The 20,147-nt window shown below is 43.1% G+C and overlaps 1 protein-coding gene across 1 annotated transcript in view; it reads right to left on the bottom strand.

Moving 5' to 3' along the window:
* LOC142291659 (uncharacterized) overlaps window positions 1–20,147 on the bottom strand; it is a 1,021,181-nt gene that overhangs the window by 987,092 nt on the left and 13,942 nt on the right. Inside the window, exons 5-9 of the mRNA XM_075336344.1 lie at window positions 14,116–14,334; window positions 9,936–10,084; window positions 8,030–8,138; window positions 4,931–5,055; window positions 2,171–2,356 (exon numbers count right to left, since the gene is read on the bottom strand). Coding sequence (XP_075192459.1) covers window positions 2,171–2,356; window positions 4,931–5,055; window positions 8,030–8,138; window positions 9,936–10,084; window positions 14,116–14,334 — 788 coding nt within the window. The remainder of the gene's footprint in view (window positions 1–2,170; window positions 2,357–4,930; window positions 5,056–8,029; window positions 8,139–9,935; window positions 10,085–14,115; window positions 14,335–20,147) is intronic.

Raw genomic sequence — 20,147 nt, forward strand, 5'->3', positions numbered from 1 at the left:
CAGGTCTGTCTCTTTGCCCATCTGTCTCTTTGCCTGGCTGTCTCTTTGTCCGGCTGTCTCTTTTCAGGGCTGTCTCTTTCCAGGGCAGTCTCTTTCCAGGGCAGTCTCTTTCCAGGGCAGTCTCTTTCCAGGGCTTTCTCTTTCCAGGGCTGTCTCTTTCCAGGACTGTTTCTTTCCCCGTCTGTGTCTTTCCAGATCTGTCTCTTTCCAGGTCTGTCTCTTTGCCCGTCTCTCTTTGCCCGTCTCTCTTTGCCCATCTGTCTCTGTCTTTGTCTGTGTCTGTCTGTCTGTCTCTTTCTGTCTCTCTCTATCCGTCTCCCCACCAACATCTTATTACCTCACACATAAGCTTCTTATACTAACAGTTTATTTTGTTCCTATAGCAACCACTGTCAGTTGCTATTAATAGCCAGTAGCTCCCACCTCCATTTAGTTAAATGGAGGCAGGATTTTGATGAATAACTGTAAAGTGTGGGGTTAAATTTTCCCGTCAAAACATAGTCTATGACGTTTCCTGGGTCACATGGGGCGTCTGTGCAAAATTTCGTGATTGTAAATGCGACGGTGCAGATTCCTTTAGCGGACATACACACATATATATATGTGGCGCCCTGGACAAGCCAGGGGCCACAGATCACAACACACACACACACCCCCAGCAGTTCACAGCAGACATCCCCAAAGTGACCTGCTTTCTGCCTCGGGCTCAGACTGACACACCAGGTGGGCGGAGTCAGGAGATGGAGGCGCCCACCCAGGAGTTAGCTGGCCTGAGGCAGGGAACAAGCCCAGTCAAGTCCTAGGAGAGGAAGAGAGAGGAGGTCTGCAGAGAGGCAGACGCAGACTGGGGCCTAGGATTGGAGCCTAGGGCCCTCGTGCAGCAGAGAGTCAGGCAGACGGTAGTGGCCATCTGCCGGGAGCCGGGGAGACAGCTGGTGGAACCGTAGGTAGCCGGGGCTGGGCGGTGGCCCACCGGTACTGCTCCCTGTCACCGCTCCCGGGATCCCCATACAGAGCAGCGGTGGTGTCCACACAATCACCACAACCGTGGGTGGCTTCACAGACAATCTCCCTTCCCAAACCCCCTTTTACTGTGGAGCCTGGGATCACAGACCGGGTCACGCCACCGTGATACCCACAGAAGTGACTCTGTGGCCCGGATCTGAGTACCCCCTGGTCCCCGGGCGACACATCTGGCGTCACGAACAGGATCCGACCGCTCTGCCGTTTGGTAGAGGTGCGCCTTGTTACCGCCGGAGGTGTCCGGCCGAAAGTTTTGCAAAGCCGCCATCTTGAGCGCGAAAAATTTCCCGCTCAAGCGTCTTCCCCGACCAGGAAAGGCGCGAAAGTGGAGCCCCGCCCTCCTGAAGAAGGAAGTGCTAAAAAGAGGCTAAGGGGGACGGGATGGCGTCCGGCCGCATGTGAACCGCGGCTGTGGAAGCAGGGATGCCAGGACTCTGCAAGTGTTTTGTTCCTGGAACACCGCTATGCGAGATGTCCCGTCCGTTCAGCATCGCTGATGACAACGGCCCCGGCAGTCCGCCCGGCCGCGACGGAGATGACGACGGCTCCGGCAGTCCGCCCGGCCGCAACGGCAGCGAAGCACCCATCCCATTAACTATCTGCGGAGCCTGGTTCTGGACTGGGGTCAAGGGGTGCTGCCCATTTCTTAGGGGCAGCATCAGGGCAATCAAGTCAAATCCTAGGAGAGGAAGAGAGAGGAGGTCTGCAGAGAGGCAGACGCAGACTGGGGCCTAGGATTGGAGCCTAGGGCCCTCGTGCAGCAGAGAGTCAGGCAGACGGTAGTGGCCGTCTGCCGGGAGCCGGGGAGACAGCTGGTGGAACCGTAGGTAGCCGGGGCTGGGCGGTGGCCCACCGGTACTGCTCCCTGTCACCGCTCCCGGGATCCCCATACAGAGCAGCGGTGGTGTCCACACAATCACCACAACCGTGGGTGGCGTCACGGACAATCTCCCTTCCCAAACCCCCTTTTACTGTGGAGCCTGGGATCACAGACTGGGTCACGCCACCGTGATACCCACAGAAGTGACTCTGTGGCCCGGATCTGAGTACCCCCTGGTCCCCGGGCGACACATATACACACATACATACACTGAGCTTTATATATATATATATATATATATATATACAGTATATATCATGATCTCACCGTTCCATAAACATGTTCATATTCTGGAAGCAGGAAGCATTGTGCAGAGGCCATGGAGAATCTATCCAATTTGAGTCCTCATTTTCCAGACTTTTATCATCAAAGAATTGATCCCCTCCATACACCCATGGAGCTGGTACTTCATACATGGTAATGCGCTGAGTCGTCTCAGATGACTTTTTGTTTCTGTGAAAAACAATTATTCAGTTACATATGGTTACATACACACATATATCGTATATGTCTGTTTATATAAACAGAAACAGTTTTTCTGATTTTTCTCTTTATAGGTATAATTTTTGAGTAAAATGTAAATTGTTTTTTTATTCTATAAACTACTGACAACATCTCTGAATTTCCAAGCCATAAATTTTGCATTTGTTTTCTACAAATGAGAAATGGTCAAAATAATAAAAAAATGCATTGCTTTCAGACCTCAAATAATGCAAAGCAAACAAGTTCTTAATCATTTAGAAACAATAATACTAATGTTTTAACTCGGGAAGAGTTCAGAAATCAATATTTTATGGAATAACCATGATTTTTAAACACAGCTTTCATGTGTCGTGGCATGCTTTCCACCAGTCTTTCACACTGCTTTTGAGTGACCTTATGCTCTCCCGGTGCAAAAATGTAAGCAGTACTTCATTGTTGGATGGCTTGTGCCTATCCATCTTCCTTTTGATTACATCCCAGAGGTTTTCAATGGGGTTTTCAATGGGGTTCAGGTCTGGGCTCAAACAGCAGAAAATGTAGAATCTGCCCTGATGATATACATTCATATATAGAAAGGTGTTGAAGACTCTGATAATCACACATGGGCTCAAATACTGATAATCGGCTCCTCAACCTCACTATCCCCATATATGAGTTAAGGAAAGATGGTGCTCTACTAACATATCACGAACTGTGTGCTTTCCCTAGACTTGCTAACTTAACTTTTCTTCATTATAATAGAATAAAAAACTTTATTTACCACCTGCAACTAGACAGGAACCCACCAAGGCCACTCACGAAATTTGAAGCACTATGTACTCAATTGAGGTCTCCCACAAAGGTCCTTTCACAAATTTACAGTCTTTTGATCTCTGACAGTACACCCAAAAAGAGGGCATTTGTGGGGAAACTGGGAGAAGGACATAGGCACTACCTTTTCTGATTCGCAGGTCAACCTTATCTATAGGCGATCATACGGCCCTTGACGCTGCATCAGAATTCAGGAAAACTCATATAAAGGGGTAACCAGGTGGTACACTACTCCAGAGCAGTCGCACCAATGGTACCCATCCTCTTCCTCAATGTGCTGGAGATGTGGCGCGGAGGAGGGTACGTACATTTACATATGGTGGAGTTGCCCAATAATTAGTTCCTTTTGGAGGGACATCTCACTGCTTGTTTCGTCTCTTGTGGGCGGTAAAGTCCAGCTCATCCCAGAAATGGTCCTACTCAACTTTCCAATATGGCCAACCAATAACTCTCTATCAAAACTGGCAGCCTTTGTCGTGGCAGCGAGTAAGCTTTTGGTCCCCACCCTTTGGCTTACACCCAATATCCCGTCTAAAAAGCAGGTACTTAGCAAAATAGACCTCTTATTATGCACTGAGGAACTGGCCTCCCTCTCTCAACTTAGCTCAGATTCCTTCCACAAGGTTTGGAAACCTTGGATGACCTTTAGGAAATCAGCAGAATATCTTTCAATAATTGCAGCAGAAGAGGAAACACTCGGGTGATGTTCATAGATGATAAGCCGTACCTTTCGTCACCAAACATCCTCTCTCTCACTTGAGCGCGCTCAGAGTCTACCTATCTCTTATTCTCATACCCTACCCTTCCCTACTCACCCCTCTCCTTCCCTTTGTTCTATGTGAAGTTTTACTGAATTGATTTTTTGGTCGATAATTGATCTAGATATATGCTAAGGCTGTTTTTTGAGATTTTTCAGTACCAAACTAATGATGGCCAATGTCTGAAGTAATATATGTTGTCATTGTTTTCTCCTCTGACATTCATTATGATGAGTTATGCATATGCTCCAATGAGAAATGCTATGTTATATGTGTTGAAAACTTAATAAACAAAACATTGAAAAGAAAAGAAGACTCTGATAATAATTACCAATGATCACAAATACACTAAGAAAATTTCATATTTTTATTTGCATATAAGCATTGAAATGTTGAAATTGTTTTCAGAAATGGTTTAGTTTTAGTTTTCAGTACTGATCTAAGCTTGGACAAAACAATACCAAAATTTCTATTTTGTAAAAGCTCAGCTTATTTAAAGGGAATCTGTCAGCAGGTTTTTTTCTACCCCATCTGAGAGCAGTATAATGTAGGCGGCAAGTAGATTCTGAATCTAATGATGTATAACTTAGTTTACTAGGTGCAGCGGTATTGACACAATCAGAGTTTTTAGATTTACAAATGCAGCAGAGCTGAGAAAGCTAACCCTCCCTCACCAGGTTCTCTATATATAATATCTATAGACAATGAGCTGCTAATCACAACAGGGGGTGTGTTGGACTACCAGGCTTGAAGCACTGTAGTGCATTGATAATCTCCTGGGGTAAAACAAACATTTCAGGCAAACAAGAACAAGGACCTTCTTAAGAGAGGCATTGTTGAAATCTGTGTTTTAACCTCTACAGCACGCTGTCTTCAGATGACATAGCAACACCTGCTGACAGATACCCTTTAAAACTTTAAGTGGCTAAAATGGTTTGTGTAGTTATAGAAGCTAAATATATATCTAATACTATACTTGTCTAGAGAAGCAAATTCCTCTTTCTTCTTCACATTGAATTCATCAGCCTTAATTTTTACATCAAGATAATTTCCGCGGAAAGTAGCACATAATTTTAAAGCTTCCTTAAGCAACCTGTAAGCCTGCAAAATAAATATAACTGAAATGAAATGTTTTATAAGCAAAATTAACAGTTTAGGAATGATGTTATCAATAAAGGGGCGTTCTTATCTCCAAAGGATAGCTGTGATAGAGCAGCACATGCACAGTCACCTCTCTAGTTTCAACAGCTGCAGGATGGGGCTCCCTTCACACTTCCCTCCTTGTCTGTTACTGAAACTGGTCAGGGGCAAAAGAGGCTACACAATGATTGATTGTGGATAAATATTACCTTAACTTACCATATCCAAATTTTCAAGTCAAGATTGTATTCAAATAGAGTCACAAAATATAGAGTCAACAAAATAGCATATGCCTATAGCTATCCAATGTATAAAACTAGTATAAGAGCATAAAATGTTGTATAATAAAACGTTCACTATGGTAGGTTTAAATGCAAGTTTTATAATACATATAGGGGCGTAACCATAGCTGTCGCAGAGGAAGCGACTGTGACTAGCTTCGTTCAGGAGCTAGGTCTTCCAACACCAGCACCTATTTCAGCTGGATGTGCGCCCGAGGACACACATTCAGCTGCAATGCATTCCCTGCCACTGGCCAATTAGAGGCCGGCAGCTGATGTCAGCATTCCAGTCACACGCGCATAGCAGTGATGTCTTGCATCACCTATAGCAAGCACACCGATGTCAGCTGCTGGCCTCTACACCGCCTACAGAAGCGGACGCCGCGTGGGAGCATATGAAGTTGAGAAGAATGTTTGTAGTTTCTTATGCAATAGAGAACGATGGCAGAGCGGGGGATATATATATCAGGAAGGGGCCTAGGGGCACAGGATGGGAGACATATATACCAGGAAGGGGGACATAAATACTAGGAAGGGGCTCATGATGGGGGACATATATACCAGAATGGGGGACATATATACCAGAAAGTGGCCCAGGATGGGGACATATTTGTCAGAATCAGGGTCATATATACAAGGAAGGGGCCCAGTATGGGGGACATACAGTATATACCACAATGGAGGACACATATACAAGGAACGGGCCTAGGATAAGGGGCATATATACTAGGAAGGGAACTAGGATGGGGGACATATATACCTGGAAGGGCCCCAGGATGGAGGACATATATACCTAGAAGGAGCCCAAGAAGGTGGACATTTATACCTGGAAGGGGCTGAAGTATGTCTCTATAGGATTTAGAAAGCTACAAGGTCCCATACACCTCATCAACATGCAGGGAGGTACCAAGTCCATAACTTGCACTGGGCCCATTATTATGCCCCAGAATATATATACAGTAATCAGATAAAAGTTGATATATGCTTTAAAGATTTTAAGTTATTTCAAAAACCTAAATATGTGGAATTGCACCCTCCTTATTTGCTATTTAACATCTTGATAGCTCTCAAATATGATACTGAATGTCAAACCATGCTTTAATGACAAACAAACAGACAGACAGTCTGTACTGTATATACAAAGTTTGTAAATCTTGAACATCTTAGAAATGGAGATCTTCAAGTGAAAACTGGATAAAAATATGGCTCGGATGATTTAAGAAAACCTGCACTCGCTGGGGGTTGGACTTGATGGCCCTTGAGATCCCTTCCAGCTCTACTATTCTATGATTCTATGATTAAATATCACCACTACAACAGGTCTCAATATAAACTCTTTGCTGGATTAGGTTGGACCCCATTATAACTTAATCAGAAGATAAAAGGAAAGTGGATCTTATCTGCGATGATGTTTATCAACTAATTTCAAGAGCCAAGATAGCAAATAAAAGTGGTTTCATTCGTCAGTTCGTCAACGTGTTTTAGAGTCTACACTGACTCCTTCTTCAGGAACACCACAAAGTAGATTACTTTGCCTACTGTAGTTGTCCTGAAGAAGGAGTCAGTGTAGACTCTGAAACACATTGATAAATAAAACCACTTTTCTTTCCCATTGTCACTCTTGAAATCCTTTGATGAATAGTCGTTTAGATGAGATCCAATTGCCTTTTCTCTCTGAAGACTCCCGTGGAGTTGCAGCAGCTGTTTCCAAGTAACATGAGTAGTTGTGTCACACACAACCACACCAGGTGAGCAAGTTTTATCTTCGCCCCTTCTTTCCAATTTGGATAGGACCCTATTCCACTCTTGTTCGAGTTAGAAGGCTATGGGGTCTATCAAGTGGTTTCTGTATCATCTGTCAAGCAAACGAACCAGCAGAGTATTGTGACTTCTGTTGTAAATGTAAGCTATAGCACAGATGTGAAAAGATCCTCAATCAAGTGGTCCCCTTTCAGAAAACTATCTGCTATTTGCTCAGTCAGTTGTAAAAAGGCAAACTGAGAATTTACTTAACCTGTTGGGTTCCCGTGCTCTTTGTCCACTGCCAACTCAATGTCTGTTGTTTGGTAGATTAGTGACATCCCATCAACAGCGCTGCAGCCAATCAGTGAGCTCTGCAGCTCATGCTGTTTACATGGATATAACCACAAATTTCAGTGATTGGCTGCAACATTGTCGACATGATATCACCAATGTAGCAAAACAGCATAAATCTGAACAGCGGCAGGGACAGAAAACTGGATCTGGGTAGGGTAAGTAATGCTTGGTTTGAATATTTTTTACAACTAAGCATATGAAAAAAAAAAATTACCAAAAGGGAATAGCCCTTTAAAGAGGGTATCCCAGACTGAACAATATTTTATCTATCCACTCTATAGGAAATAATGATTAGATCAATGTGGGCCCCACCATCAGTAACTGACAGATGGCTAGATTATGGGACTTTGTCCTTTTTTCATGGCTATTTTTGAGTCTCATTAGTTTCTTGGACTTTAATGGAGTTGTAGGTAGGGAGAACACATACTAATCTAACAGATCACCTAGTCAATGGGCTATTCTGCCCTTTTATTCGTAGTTATAAAATAAATTTGATTTCCTACAATTAACCTTGGATTATTGAGCTTTTAATAAATACAGGCACCTTTGGTTCTTACCTCTGGGCTCTCTAATATATTAGGTCCCAAGTGACACTTAGCTAATTCACTCACTTCATTAGACATTAGCCTGAGAAGATTTAGAAAAACTTTAGGTTGATGATAATATCTAGATTAGAAAAAAAGAAAATGAGAATCATATGAAATAAAAATAAAGTTTAAATTGGAAAAAGACAAAATGTTCACATGTACACTAGCTTGTGTCCAGAAATTACTATTTCTTAAACAAAAATGTCTGTACATCACTTAAATGTAAATATTTGAAAAATATTGATCTGAAAATTGTGATGTGCATTTGTATTCAGCCCCCCTGAGTCAACACTTTGGAGGACCATCTTTCACTGCTATTTTTTTCAGCAATTCTTTTCTTTTTTTCTACCAGCTTTGGCCATCTAGAAGATTACATTTTTTCCTATTCTTCTTTGCAATAAAGCTCTAGCTTTGTGAGATTGGATGGAGTCTTACCAAAGATTATTAATGGGATTTAGGTCTGGGCTCTGACTGGGTGATTTATACACATGAATATGCTTTAATCAAAACCATTCCACTGTAGTTCTGGCAGTATGTTTCGGATCATGCTGGAAGATGAATCTATGACCCAGTCTCAAGTCTTTTGCAGGTTGTCCTCCAAGATTGTCCTGTATTTAGCCCCATCTATTTTTCTATTATGTCTGACCAGCTTTCCTGTCCCTGCTGAAGAAAAGCATCCTCACAGCAGGATCCTGCCACTACCATGTTTGACAGTGGGTATGGTTTTCAGGCTGATGTGCAGTGTTAGTTTTCTGACAGACATAATGTTTTGATTTTACACCAAAAAGTTTCACTTTGGTCTCATCTGACCTGAACAACTTCTTTTACATGCGAGGTGTGTCTCCTACATGGCATGTGGAAGAAAATGCTTTGCTTAAATGAGATCAAAGTAGAACATTTTGGGCTAAATGCAAAATGCTATGTGTGACTGAAAAGTTGTAGTGTAGACAAATTCTCCCAGCTTTTAATCTCGGCAGCTTCTCCAGAGTGGTCATGGGCCTCTTAGCTACATCTCTAATTAGGGTTCTTCTTGCCTGGGATGTCAATAAAAGGTGGACCGCCATGTCTTGGTAGGTTTACAGTTGTGCAAACATAATCCCTTTAAAAGAACTTTATTAAATTCTAAGCATAAAACCACCAAAGCACCATGTGTCCAAAGAAAAAAGGGATATAAATTGATTAATTGCAAGGCTAGGGTTCAAAATGAAAGGGGAGATGTTATTAAAATCTTTTAGCAACCTAGATTATCCTCAAAAAACCCTAGATACATCCCTGCCTAACCACGGAGGATATAACACCTTAAGGTAAACGGGCGCCCCCGTTCAATCCAAATCCCTTTTTTCACCGGACACATGGTGCTTTGGTGGTTTTATGCTTAGGATTTAATAAAGTACCTTTAAAAGGATTATTTTGCACTTATTTGTTAATTTTGACTTTACTTTATGCGTGTAACTTGAAAAGATCTGGAGAAGGACATTGGATTTGAATACTTTATCAAGGCACTATATATATATATATATATATATATGTATATATATATATATATATATATATATATATATGTATATATATATATATATATATATATATATATATATATGAATGAACAGCACAAGTAGGAATATACTATATTTTTAATATTATAAAATAACAATTGCAGAAAGTAGCAATTGTCAAACCAACACCTGATGCTATAAACAAACGTTTACTTTGTGTCGGGAAGCGCTGTCACTTGTGCAGCTACTACAATAGAAGGTTAATGGGCAGCAAAGCTCTGCAGATAGTTTGATATTACCATATTTAACATACAGACAGTAAAAATGCAGGGAAAAAACCTGCTGATTTATTAAAACTTGCTGAAAAAAAAATATTTTACCTTGAATGTATCCAAACCAAATATAAATGATGTAAAATTAGGAAGAAGCATTTCTTTTTCTCCATAGTAGTTTTAGCAGACTTCAGCTGATCATAGCAATGAGTCAATGTTTTCAAAAATGTCAAGTTTTCTGTTGCCTCACAATGTGCCTAAGCAGGAAAAGAAATATTGAACAGGTATAATAATAATAATAATAAATTTTATTTCTATAGCGCCAACATATTCCGCAGCGCTTTACAATTCAGAGGGGACATGTACAGACAATATGAGACAATACAAAATAACAAAATTAAGATACCAAGAGGAGTGAGGGTATGAAAGCCATCATGTGTACATTGCAATCCAGTGTCGGTATAACGTACACCACTGGAACTTTTATCGTGCTTTTTTTCCTGAGTAAAAAATGTAACTCATTATACTACCAGCTAATCTTATGCACATGCTACTTATTTTTTCCTTATAGATTTGCATCATCAGAGATTTTTTTTTAAAAAAAAAATCTGCAGCTTGTCAATTCTTTTAGCATTTTGTAGCTTTTTTTTTACCCATAAATTGAGTGTGAAAAAATGCATGCAAAAACTGAGTCAAAAACACATACAAAAAGCATAAAAAAAGTGCAGCCTTTTTCTACCCAGCACTCGGGTTTTTGCTTAAAAAAAATGTGCAAATACTTAAGTGTACAAACTCTTATTGGTTATTAAGGCTTCAGATTACTTTCATGAAGTCCTCTCTTTATGGTAGATTTAGATACTGAAACACATACTTCCTGGAGAGTTCTTCACTTGGGTGAATGTTTTGAAGATGTTTTTCTTCACCATGGAAAGTATTCTGCAATCATTCACCGCTGCTGTCTTCTGTGGATGTCCAGGCCTTTTTGATTTCCCAAGCTGACCAGTGCACTCTATTTTTTTGCAGAATGTACAAAACTGTTGATTTGGCCTCTCCTACAATTTCTGCTATCTCTTTAATAGATTAGTTGTTTTTTTTCAACCTAATGATGGTCTGTTTCTCCTCCATTGAGACCAACAGTTTGCAAATGCAAATGCCACACCTGGAATTAACTCCAGACCTTTCAACTGCTTAATTGATGATGGATTAATGAGGAACAGTTCTTGTAGACCATTAATGAGATTTTGCAATAATTGTCCAATTAACTTTGATTCTGTGAAAAAGAGGCAGCTTTACATTAAAGAACTGTAATCCCTAAACTCTTTCTTCAATTAGGATGTAAATACCCTCCAATTAAAGCATCGAGCCTCTGCTCCTAGCAGCTCCTCAATGCTTTGTGCTGTGATTGCTGACAGGAGGAACAGACACCAGGCTGACAGGACAGGCTGCCGGGGGCGCAGGTCTAAGTGGAGTGCATGCGGCTGGGAGCAGTGATTGCGGTGTGACATCTTTAGTGCAGTGTCAGGCTCAAAAAGCAGCAGATCACCCTTCCTTGCCGGATGTCACCTCGGAACTCCGATCCCATCCGGCAGCTACTCTTGCTAGTCTGGTGTCTCTGCAGTTCCTCTTATCAACGCTTAGAGCAAAGTATATGGGGGCAGAGTATATGGGGCATAGAATACAGTGGGGCACAGTATATGGGGCACAGAAATATCGGGGTACAGTATATGGGGTCTCAGGAATATTGGGGTACAGTATATGAGGGAACATGAATATGGGGGCAGAGTAAATGGGGCATAGTATACAGTGGGGCACAGTATACAGTGGAGCACTATGGCAGCCATCCTTGCTGACACTTTAGACATATCAGGATCACTTTGCAGGCCCCAACAAAATGGCTCCGCAATGTGATCCTAAACTTCATCTTCCCTTATCCTTTTGGAAACATCCAGAACGGGACGGGAGGTGACATCACACACATGAGCAGATTCTGCTCACTTTAACTGCAGTGATGTGAGCTAATTGTACAGTAGGATTTCAGCAGCTGCTCCCCCTAGTGTTTAAGAGTGGAAAAAAAATAGTATATTTTGCTCAATTAAAAGCAAATAATAATATTTAAACAAAACATTAATATTAATACTTTACATTTTTTCAATTATTGATTTTTTTTATTATTTTTTGATGACACCTTCCCTGAAAGGTAGAAGAAAGCTTCTGCATACATCCCTTGAAAGCTGTATCTGTATCTTTAATTTACAGCAATGACACACAGTGCATGAATTTGCAGATGCATTTCAGGCCCTTAGACATGCTTAACGCTATAACTAAACGCATAACACATCAGTGGTTACATACACTGTATGTCATTTCTGTGGATTTTATGAAGCTAAAATAATTATATAGCTTTCAGGGACACTATTTATTCCCTTTAAATGTGAAAAAGATCTAAAATGTCTTTGTTGTGAAACTTAGCATGGAGATTTAAATACAATTTAACAATATCATTTAAATAATAACAGTAAATGAACTGACTGAGAACAGACTGGTTTTATAATTCATTCATATGTTTACTGTTCCTTCAATTATGATTTTGCTTTCCATTTTTTAGATCCCATCATCTTCACCAACAGACAGAACTGATAGACACCTGGACCGCAGCAGAACCTTCATATTATATACTATATACCGTATTTTTCGGACTATAAGACGCACCTGACCATAAGATGCACCCTGGTTTTAGAGGAGGAAAATAGGAAAATAAAATTTTATCTAAAAAATGTGGTCATGACACACTTATGGGGCGAGGATCTGCTGCTGACACTATTATGGGGGTAATGTCCCCAAATTCTCTACTAAGGTATCTCATTCTGGTAACAATCCTCCTGCCTTGTATATGATCCTGCTCATATACCCCCATCCTGCTCATATACCCCCATCCATCCTGCTCATATACCCCCATCCATCCTGCTCATATACCAGGATCCTGCTCATATACCCCCATCATTCTGCTCATATACCCCCATCATCCTGCTCATATACCCCCATCCTGCTCATATACCCCCATCCATCCTGCTCATATACCAGCAACCTGCTCATATACCCCCATCCTGCTCATATACCCCCTTCCATCCTGCTCATATACCCCCATCCTGCTCATATACCCCCATCCATCCTGCTCATATACCAGCATCTTGCTCATATACCCCCATCCTGCTGTATACCCCCCATCCTGCTCATATACCCCTATCCATCCTGCTCATATATTCCCATCCTGCTCATATACCCCCATCCATTCTGCTCATATACCCCAATCCTGCTCATATACCCCCATCCTGCTCATAATATACCCCCATCCATTCTGCTCATATACCCCAATCCTGCTCATATACCCCCATCCTGCTCATAATATACCCCCATCCTGCTCATAAAATACCCCAATCCTGGTATATAGCCTGTATCCTATGGCACAGAAAAAAAAATAAACACTTATACTCACCTTTCGTCACTCCCTGCACCGATCATCTTCCGCTCTGTCTCAGCTGCAGCCCCGCTGAGTGGAGCCGTCACCGTATGTGGAGCCATCACCGTTGTCTGCAGCATCGCGATGTCTTCCTGTCTGTGCCCGTCAGCTGATCTGTGTGGACACTAACGGCGCGCACAGAGATGACGTCATCGATGTGCTCACCACTCTGAATACAGATCAGCTGACCAGCATAGACAGGAAGACATCGCGATGCTGCAGGGGTCGGCTCCACACACGGTGATGGGTGAGTACACTGATTCACTGCACCCCGCGCTGATGATGATGCACGGGGGTCAGTGAATACAGCCGCACATGATCACTCCAGGCTGTAGTTGCCAGGGGTGATCATGCGGGCCGGCTGTTAATTATGCGCGCACCCCCCCCACCCATCACCCCGCCCACCTGTCAGCGCCGGCTTCACCGCTGAGAGATGGGCGGGAGGATGGGCGTGCATATGTAATGAGCGGGCCCACGTGGTCACGGCAGGCTGCTACAGCCTGCTCGTGCCCCTGATGACCCGCTCCACTGCAGCACCCTCATCCCCCGCAGCCCTATATTCAGACCATAAGACGCACCCCCCACTTTCCCCCAACATTTGGGGGGAAAAAAGTGCGTCTTATGGTCTGAAAAATACGGTATGTATATATATACTTCATACTATACAGTACTAGTTTATAGAAGGTACAAATTCTATTTATGAGAATTGTTAGAAAATCTGAAGATAATTTTTCTTTTTTTCGGGATACGCTCCACAATGCTTGTACTTACTTTCTTCACATCTTGAGTCACTGATGCGATGGATTTTCCATACATACTTTTCGCCTGCTCCAGGTGGCTGACCATTTCTCTGGCTTCAGCAGAATTTAACTGCAGTTTTATAGATTCCAGGTTATGAATATGAACTTCCCACATTTCTTTTTCATGGTAAATGCCTGCAAATAATCCCTTATACTTGATCTCCACAAGAGGCTCATGTTTAAGTACCACCTATATTAAATAGATGAATAAAGAAATGCTTATTCTTGTCAAAAACGTCAAAAGGTTCAAGTTCATAAATTAAACACTTTACTTGACAGCAATAGCGTCTGATGTGTGTCCCGGACAAGCTTACTTGGAAAATCCAATACTGTGAATGAAACTATTGGAAAAATAGCAAAAATCATGTAATAAAAATGTCCTAGGAATTGACTCAACTATGTAACTAACATCTTAAAATCAGGAATGCATAGCCACAAATGACATATTGATCATTAGCAACACCCAAGAAGTAATTTCTAAAACTAACTTAAAGGGAACCTGTCACCAGTTTTTTGCCCTATAAGCTGCAGCCACCACCACGCGGCTCTTATATACAGCATTCTAACATGCTGTATATAAGAGCCCAGGCCGCTGTGTAGAACATAAAAAACACCTTATAATACTTACCTAATCGGGCTGTACAGAGCAGATGGGTTGAATGGGCGTCTCCGTTCTCCAGTGCCGACGCCTCCTCTTTCGGCCATTTTTGTTATCCTTCTTCTGAAGCCGGGGTGCATGACACGTCCTATGTTATCCACACTCACCGGCATTGAGGCCCTGCGCAGGGCAAAACAAAGTATTGTAGTGTGCCTGCGCGAGACCGGCGAGTCTGTATGACATAGGACGCGTCATGCACACAGGCTTCAGAAGGAGGATGAAGATGGCTGAAAGAGGAGGCGCCGGCACCGGAGAACGAAGACGCCCATAAGGCCCAACTCCACTGCAGTGATCGTTAGGTAAGTATTATAGTGATTTTTTTACGTTCTAACAGTGGCCTGGACTCTTATATACAGCATATTAGAATGCTGTATAAAGAGCCCACTGGTGGTGGCTGCAGCTTATAGGCCCCAAAACTGGTGACAGGTTCCCTTTAAGAGCCGCACAACATATTTATCTGTGTAGCAGCTCTAATATAAACCCTTGGAAATCGTACAACTAAAGGGAACCTATCATGTCAAAAAGACTATTAACCTGCAGATATAGGGTCAATTTCCAGGATCATAGTGTTCTGATACCGTGCTGGGCACCGCACATAGAGCCCCACTGCTGAGAACAAATTAACTTTGTTCCTCCTGACAGCATTGGGCTTTGAGTCATAGAGGCTTCCTCAGTCACCATTCAAAGCATAGTGAACAGCGGCTGTAACCACCTGCCAGCACTGACAGACAACCGGCTTTGTTCTGATGCACTGCTGAGCTGGCTGTCAGTCATTGCCAAGGGCAAGGTTATAGCCACTGCTCACTATATACTGAGCGGTGACTGAAGCTGTTCCAGCCAATCCTCTCTGACTGAAAGCTTGAGGCTGCCGGGAGGAATAAAGTTAATTTCCTGCTGGCAGTGGGGCTCTCAATGCGCTGGGCGGCTTCAAAACACTATTAACCTATAATGTAACCCTATACTTGCTGATGAATAGGTTTTTATTTACATGACTGGTTTCCTTTAAATTTATTGCTTATGTGGTAATCTTCTGGTATAAATATTCTCCAAAGTGCAAAACTATTTCTTATATGTAAAAATGTGTAATTCCAGACCTGAAATCAATGTAATTTCAGACTACCACTAATTAGTGAGACTTCAGACCATCACTAATTTCAAGAATAAAACTCCTGTACAATGTACTTAGACTAGAAATCTGATACATCACAATCTCCACATTGTCAATGTTTTCTACCTTCTCTAAGAATAATGGAATAGATTTTCAGTAACAAATATGTAAAAACTGTTCAGTAATTAGATGCCCCTCCCCTGACACTGGAATAATGTTGCTCACCATGCCGGTTAGCTTATCCCCAGATGAAACAAATTTCTAATTGAGCGGCTGAGATAAAGAGTGATTAGCTCTAGAAGTACAATTCTGTCTGTGTGGTCACAAAACAAAGCATCCTCCATAGATGTTTTTACATTCACTCCTCTGGGGTCTATTGGTACTAGCAGAGGATTCAATTTTGCCATAGATAAAGGCACTAAAAGACTTACCCTTTTATCCCTATTCATCTTAAAGTGAACCTGTCAGGTGCAATATGCACCCAGAATCACGAGCAGTTCTGGGTGCATATTAGTAATCCCTACCGAACCGTCCCTGTATACACTAGCATAGATAAAGGGATCTTTAAAAAAAAGTATTTCTAAAGATCTTGTATCTTATGCTAATGAGCACGGGGACTAGTCCCAAGGGCATTTGTTCCTTTAGCTAGTCGGCTCACATAGCATGCTGGCACGCCTCTATGGACGTACTAACATGCTAATGAATACATAGCGACGCCGCACATACTTCACTGCTCATGGTGGCCGGCGGATGATGGATGCGCAGTGAGCACGATCCGAGGCTTCCGATCATGCACACTAAACTGATGCCAGGTGTAAGCTTCCCGGCTCCAGTGAGGTACAGTACACATGACCGGGAGTGCTGAGGACTCCAGATCATCCATCCTCCACCAGTCACCATGTACAGTGAGGTATGTGCGGCGTTGCTACATACTCATTAGCATGTTAGAACGCCCACAGGGGCGTGCAAGCATGCTATGTGGGCCGACTAGCTAAGGGGAGAAACACCCTTGAGACTAGTCCAAGTGCTCATTAGCATAAGATAAAAGATCTTTAGAAATACTTTTTCTAAAGATCTCTTTATCTATGCTAGTGTATACAGGGATGGTTAGGCTGGGATTACTAATATGCACCCAGAACTGCTTTTGGGTTTGGGTGTATATTGCACCTGACAGGTTCCTTTTAAGGCTTGTTCACATGGTCTGAGTGTGGTCCGACAAAACATGAGATCGCACTTGGACCAATGTTATTCTAAGGGGCATGTAAGATGCCTGCCGGACACGTCATGGATGGGAGATATGTATCACAGAGGTGGTTAGAGCCACATCTGGGGGCATCCAAGGGCCCAAGAGGAATCTGTGTTATTCCTGAAGGCCCCAGCTGATGACGTAACTTGTTGGAGGGGTCACGGCTCAGGTGACATTGCCGCCCATTGTTCCATGACCACTGAGCTGATAGACTGCGACTAAAGCTGGATTCACACATAGCGACAGCGACAACGACATCGCTGTTGCGTCACCATTTTCTGTGACGTAACAGCGACCTTGTAAGTCGCTGTTATGATCGCTGCTTAGCTGTCAAACACAGCGACGCAGCAGCGATCATAACGTTGCCACATGTGCAGAGAGCAGGGAGCCGCGCACACTGCTTAGCGCTGGCTCCTTGCTCTCCTAGCTACAGTACACATTGGGTTAATTAACCCGATGTGTACTGCAGCTACATGTCACAGTGCAGAGAGCAAGGAGCCTCGCACACTGCTTAGCGCTGGCTCCTTGCTCTCCTAGCTACAGTACACATAGGGTTAATTACCCGATGCGTACTGCAGCTACATGTGCAGAGAGCAGGAGCCGGCACTGGCAGCGAGAGCGGCGGACGCTGGTAACGAAGGTAAATATCGGGTAACCAGGGAAAGGTCTTCCCTTGGTTACCCGATGTTTACAGTGGTTACAGCTTACCGCAGCTGCCAGACGCCGGCTCCTGCTCCCTGCTCGCTTCATTTCGTCGCTCTCTTGCTGTCACACACAGCGATGTGTGCTTCACAGCGGGAGAGTGACGACCAAAAAATGAAGCTGGACATTCAGCAACGACCGGCGACCTCACAGCAGGGGCCAGGTCGTTGCTGGATGTCACACACAGCGACAGCGACGGGACGTCGCTGCAACGTCACAGAAAATGGTGACGTAGCAGCGACGTCGTTGTCGTCGTTGCTGTGTGTGACACCACCTTTAGGCATATCCTGCCTGTAGTGTTGACTCTCAGCCTTGTGGGGGGGCAGCAGGCATGTCCCATGTCAGTGGCTGGAGTACCAATGACTGGTCTGTTGAATTAGGGGAATTTGATGATCTAGTAAGTGCCACACTTTCTTACTAGCTGCTTCCTGATAAGATGGTGGGCATCTGCTGTATCCATTAGGATGCTAAGGACTACTCTGTGGCCCAGGTGATCACAGAAACAAGTTGTGGCACCAGTCCCATTAGGTTGGCATAATCAAGAACTTATAACAGCTTGTAATAATAGTGTGGGACTTTGCCTTGTTTTTGGATTTGTGGGGGAAAAATAAATTACCAGCTTACTTGGATAAGAGCCAGGGCGCATTTAAAGAAACCCTGTCGCAGCCCAAGTCTATCAGTTTTAGCTTTTGTGTGCTAGTTGGTGATGAGGAGGAGGCTAACAAACCTGAGGCCAACAATCCTGAGCTGTTGGTGATCTGGGAGAACTTTGGAACCGCCCAACTCATAGACCTAATGCTTAAAGAGGCATTTGAAAATGTAACTTTTAAATGTGGTTGCTCAAGAGCCAGGGGCTGACACCAGGTATTATTATATTGCATCAACAAGCAGAGAGATGAAGTAGTAGAGCAGTTGTAGGTAGCAGGGCACTATAGATGAAGGATGTTAGAGAGGGCACATACTCCTGTCTTAAGTGGTCATCTGTAGGTAAACAAATAGCAACGGGGGGTAAAAAGCCAGAGAAACAAACTCTTAAAACATAGCTTTTATTAGATATTCATTAAAAAGTGGACTGCCACTATAAAAGAATAAAAGATGTGCAATTGGGCCCTATGGAATATAGCCCAAAAATGAACATCAGGCACAGAAATGCAGTAAGTGTGAAAGCAAGTCACACAAAAGATCTGCATTCAACAAAACACAGCATGCACAATTGTCACCTCAAAATTGCTGCAACAATGAAAAAAAGGAAACAGTCTTACCGTGCTTCCAGAGGCATGTAAACAAAACACAGGAAAGAGCTCAATCATAGGTGACCCATCACAGGGCCTGCATAAATACCATTTGTTGGCTCAGAAGAGAAACCATAGTGTATGACCTCCCGACGCGTTTCATACATTCATCTTCAGGGGAGTCCTCATAGGATGATCAATATATCAGTAAACACATCAAGACTGATACTCAAGCAAATGCCCCAAGGACGGACAGATTAATCCAGCATGGATGAACGCCAAGCTGTGTGTGCCACGCCGGCTAATTGAAAACCGCGCTTATTTATAGCTATAAATAAGCGCAGTTTTCAATTAGCCGGTGCGGCACACACAGCTTGGCGTTCATCCATGCTGGATTAATCTGTCCGTCCTTGGGGCATTTGCTTGAGTATCAGTCTTGATGTGTTTACTGATATATTGATCATCCTATGAGGACTCCCCTGAAGATGAATGTATGAAACGCGTCGGGAGGTCATACACTATGGTTTCTCTTCTGAGCCAACAAATGGTATTTATGCAGGCCCTGTGATGGGTCACCTATGATTGAGCTCTTTCCTGTGTTTTGTTTACATGCCTCTGGAAGCACGGTAAGACTGTTTCCTTTTTTTCATTGTTGCAGCAATTTTGAGGTGACAATTGTGCATGCTGTGTTTTGTTGAATGCAGATCTTTTGTGTGACTTGCTTTCATACTTACTGCATTTCTGTGCCTGATGTTCATGTTTTAAGAGTTTGTTTCTCTGGCTTTTTGCCCCCCGTTGCTATTTGTTTGCTCTCTTATTAAGGGGGTTTTGAAGGTAATTGCTATTTTGCTTGGTCATCTGTAGGTAGACAAAACACATGAGTGGTTCCTCCAGAGGTTCTTCTGGCCCGTCTGTCACCGAGAGATTTTTAATTATTGCAGGTCCTGTCTCATCTGTCAGTGAACAGTCCCGGTCTTTCACTTCCGTCATCATTGAGGTCCCATTTGATCGCACAGCGATGGATTTAGTGGTACCCCTTGTTAAGTCCACCAGAGGG

This window comes from Anomaloglossus baeobatrachus, chromosome 2, assembly GCF_048569485.1.
Source record: "Anomaloglossus baeobatrachus isolate aAnoBae1 chromosome 2, aAnoBae1.hap1, whole genome shotgun sequence".
Classification (NCBI taxonomy): Eukaryota; Metazoa; Chordata; class Amphibia; order Anura; family Aromobatidae; genus Anomaloglossus; species Anomaloglossus baeobatrachus.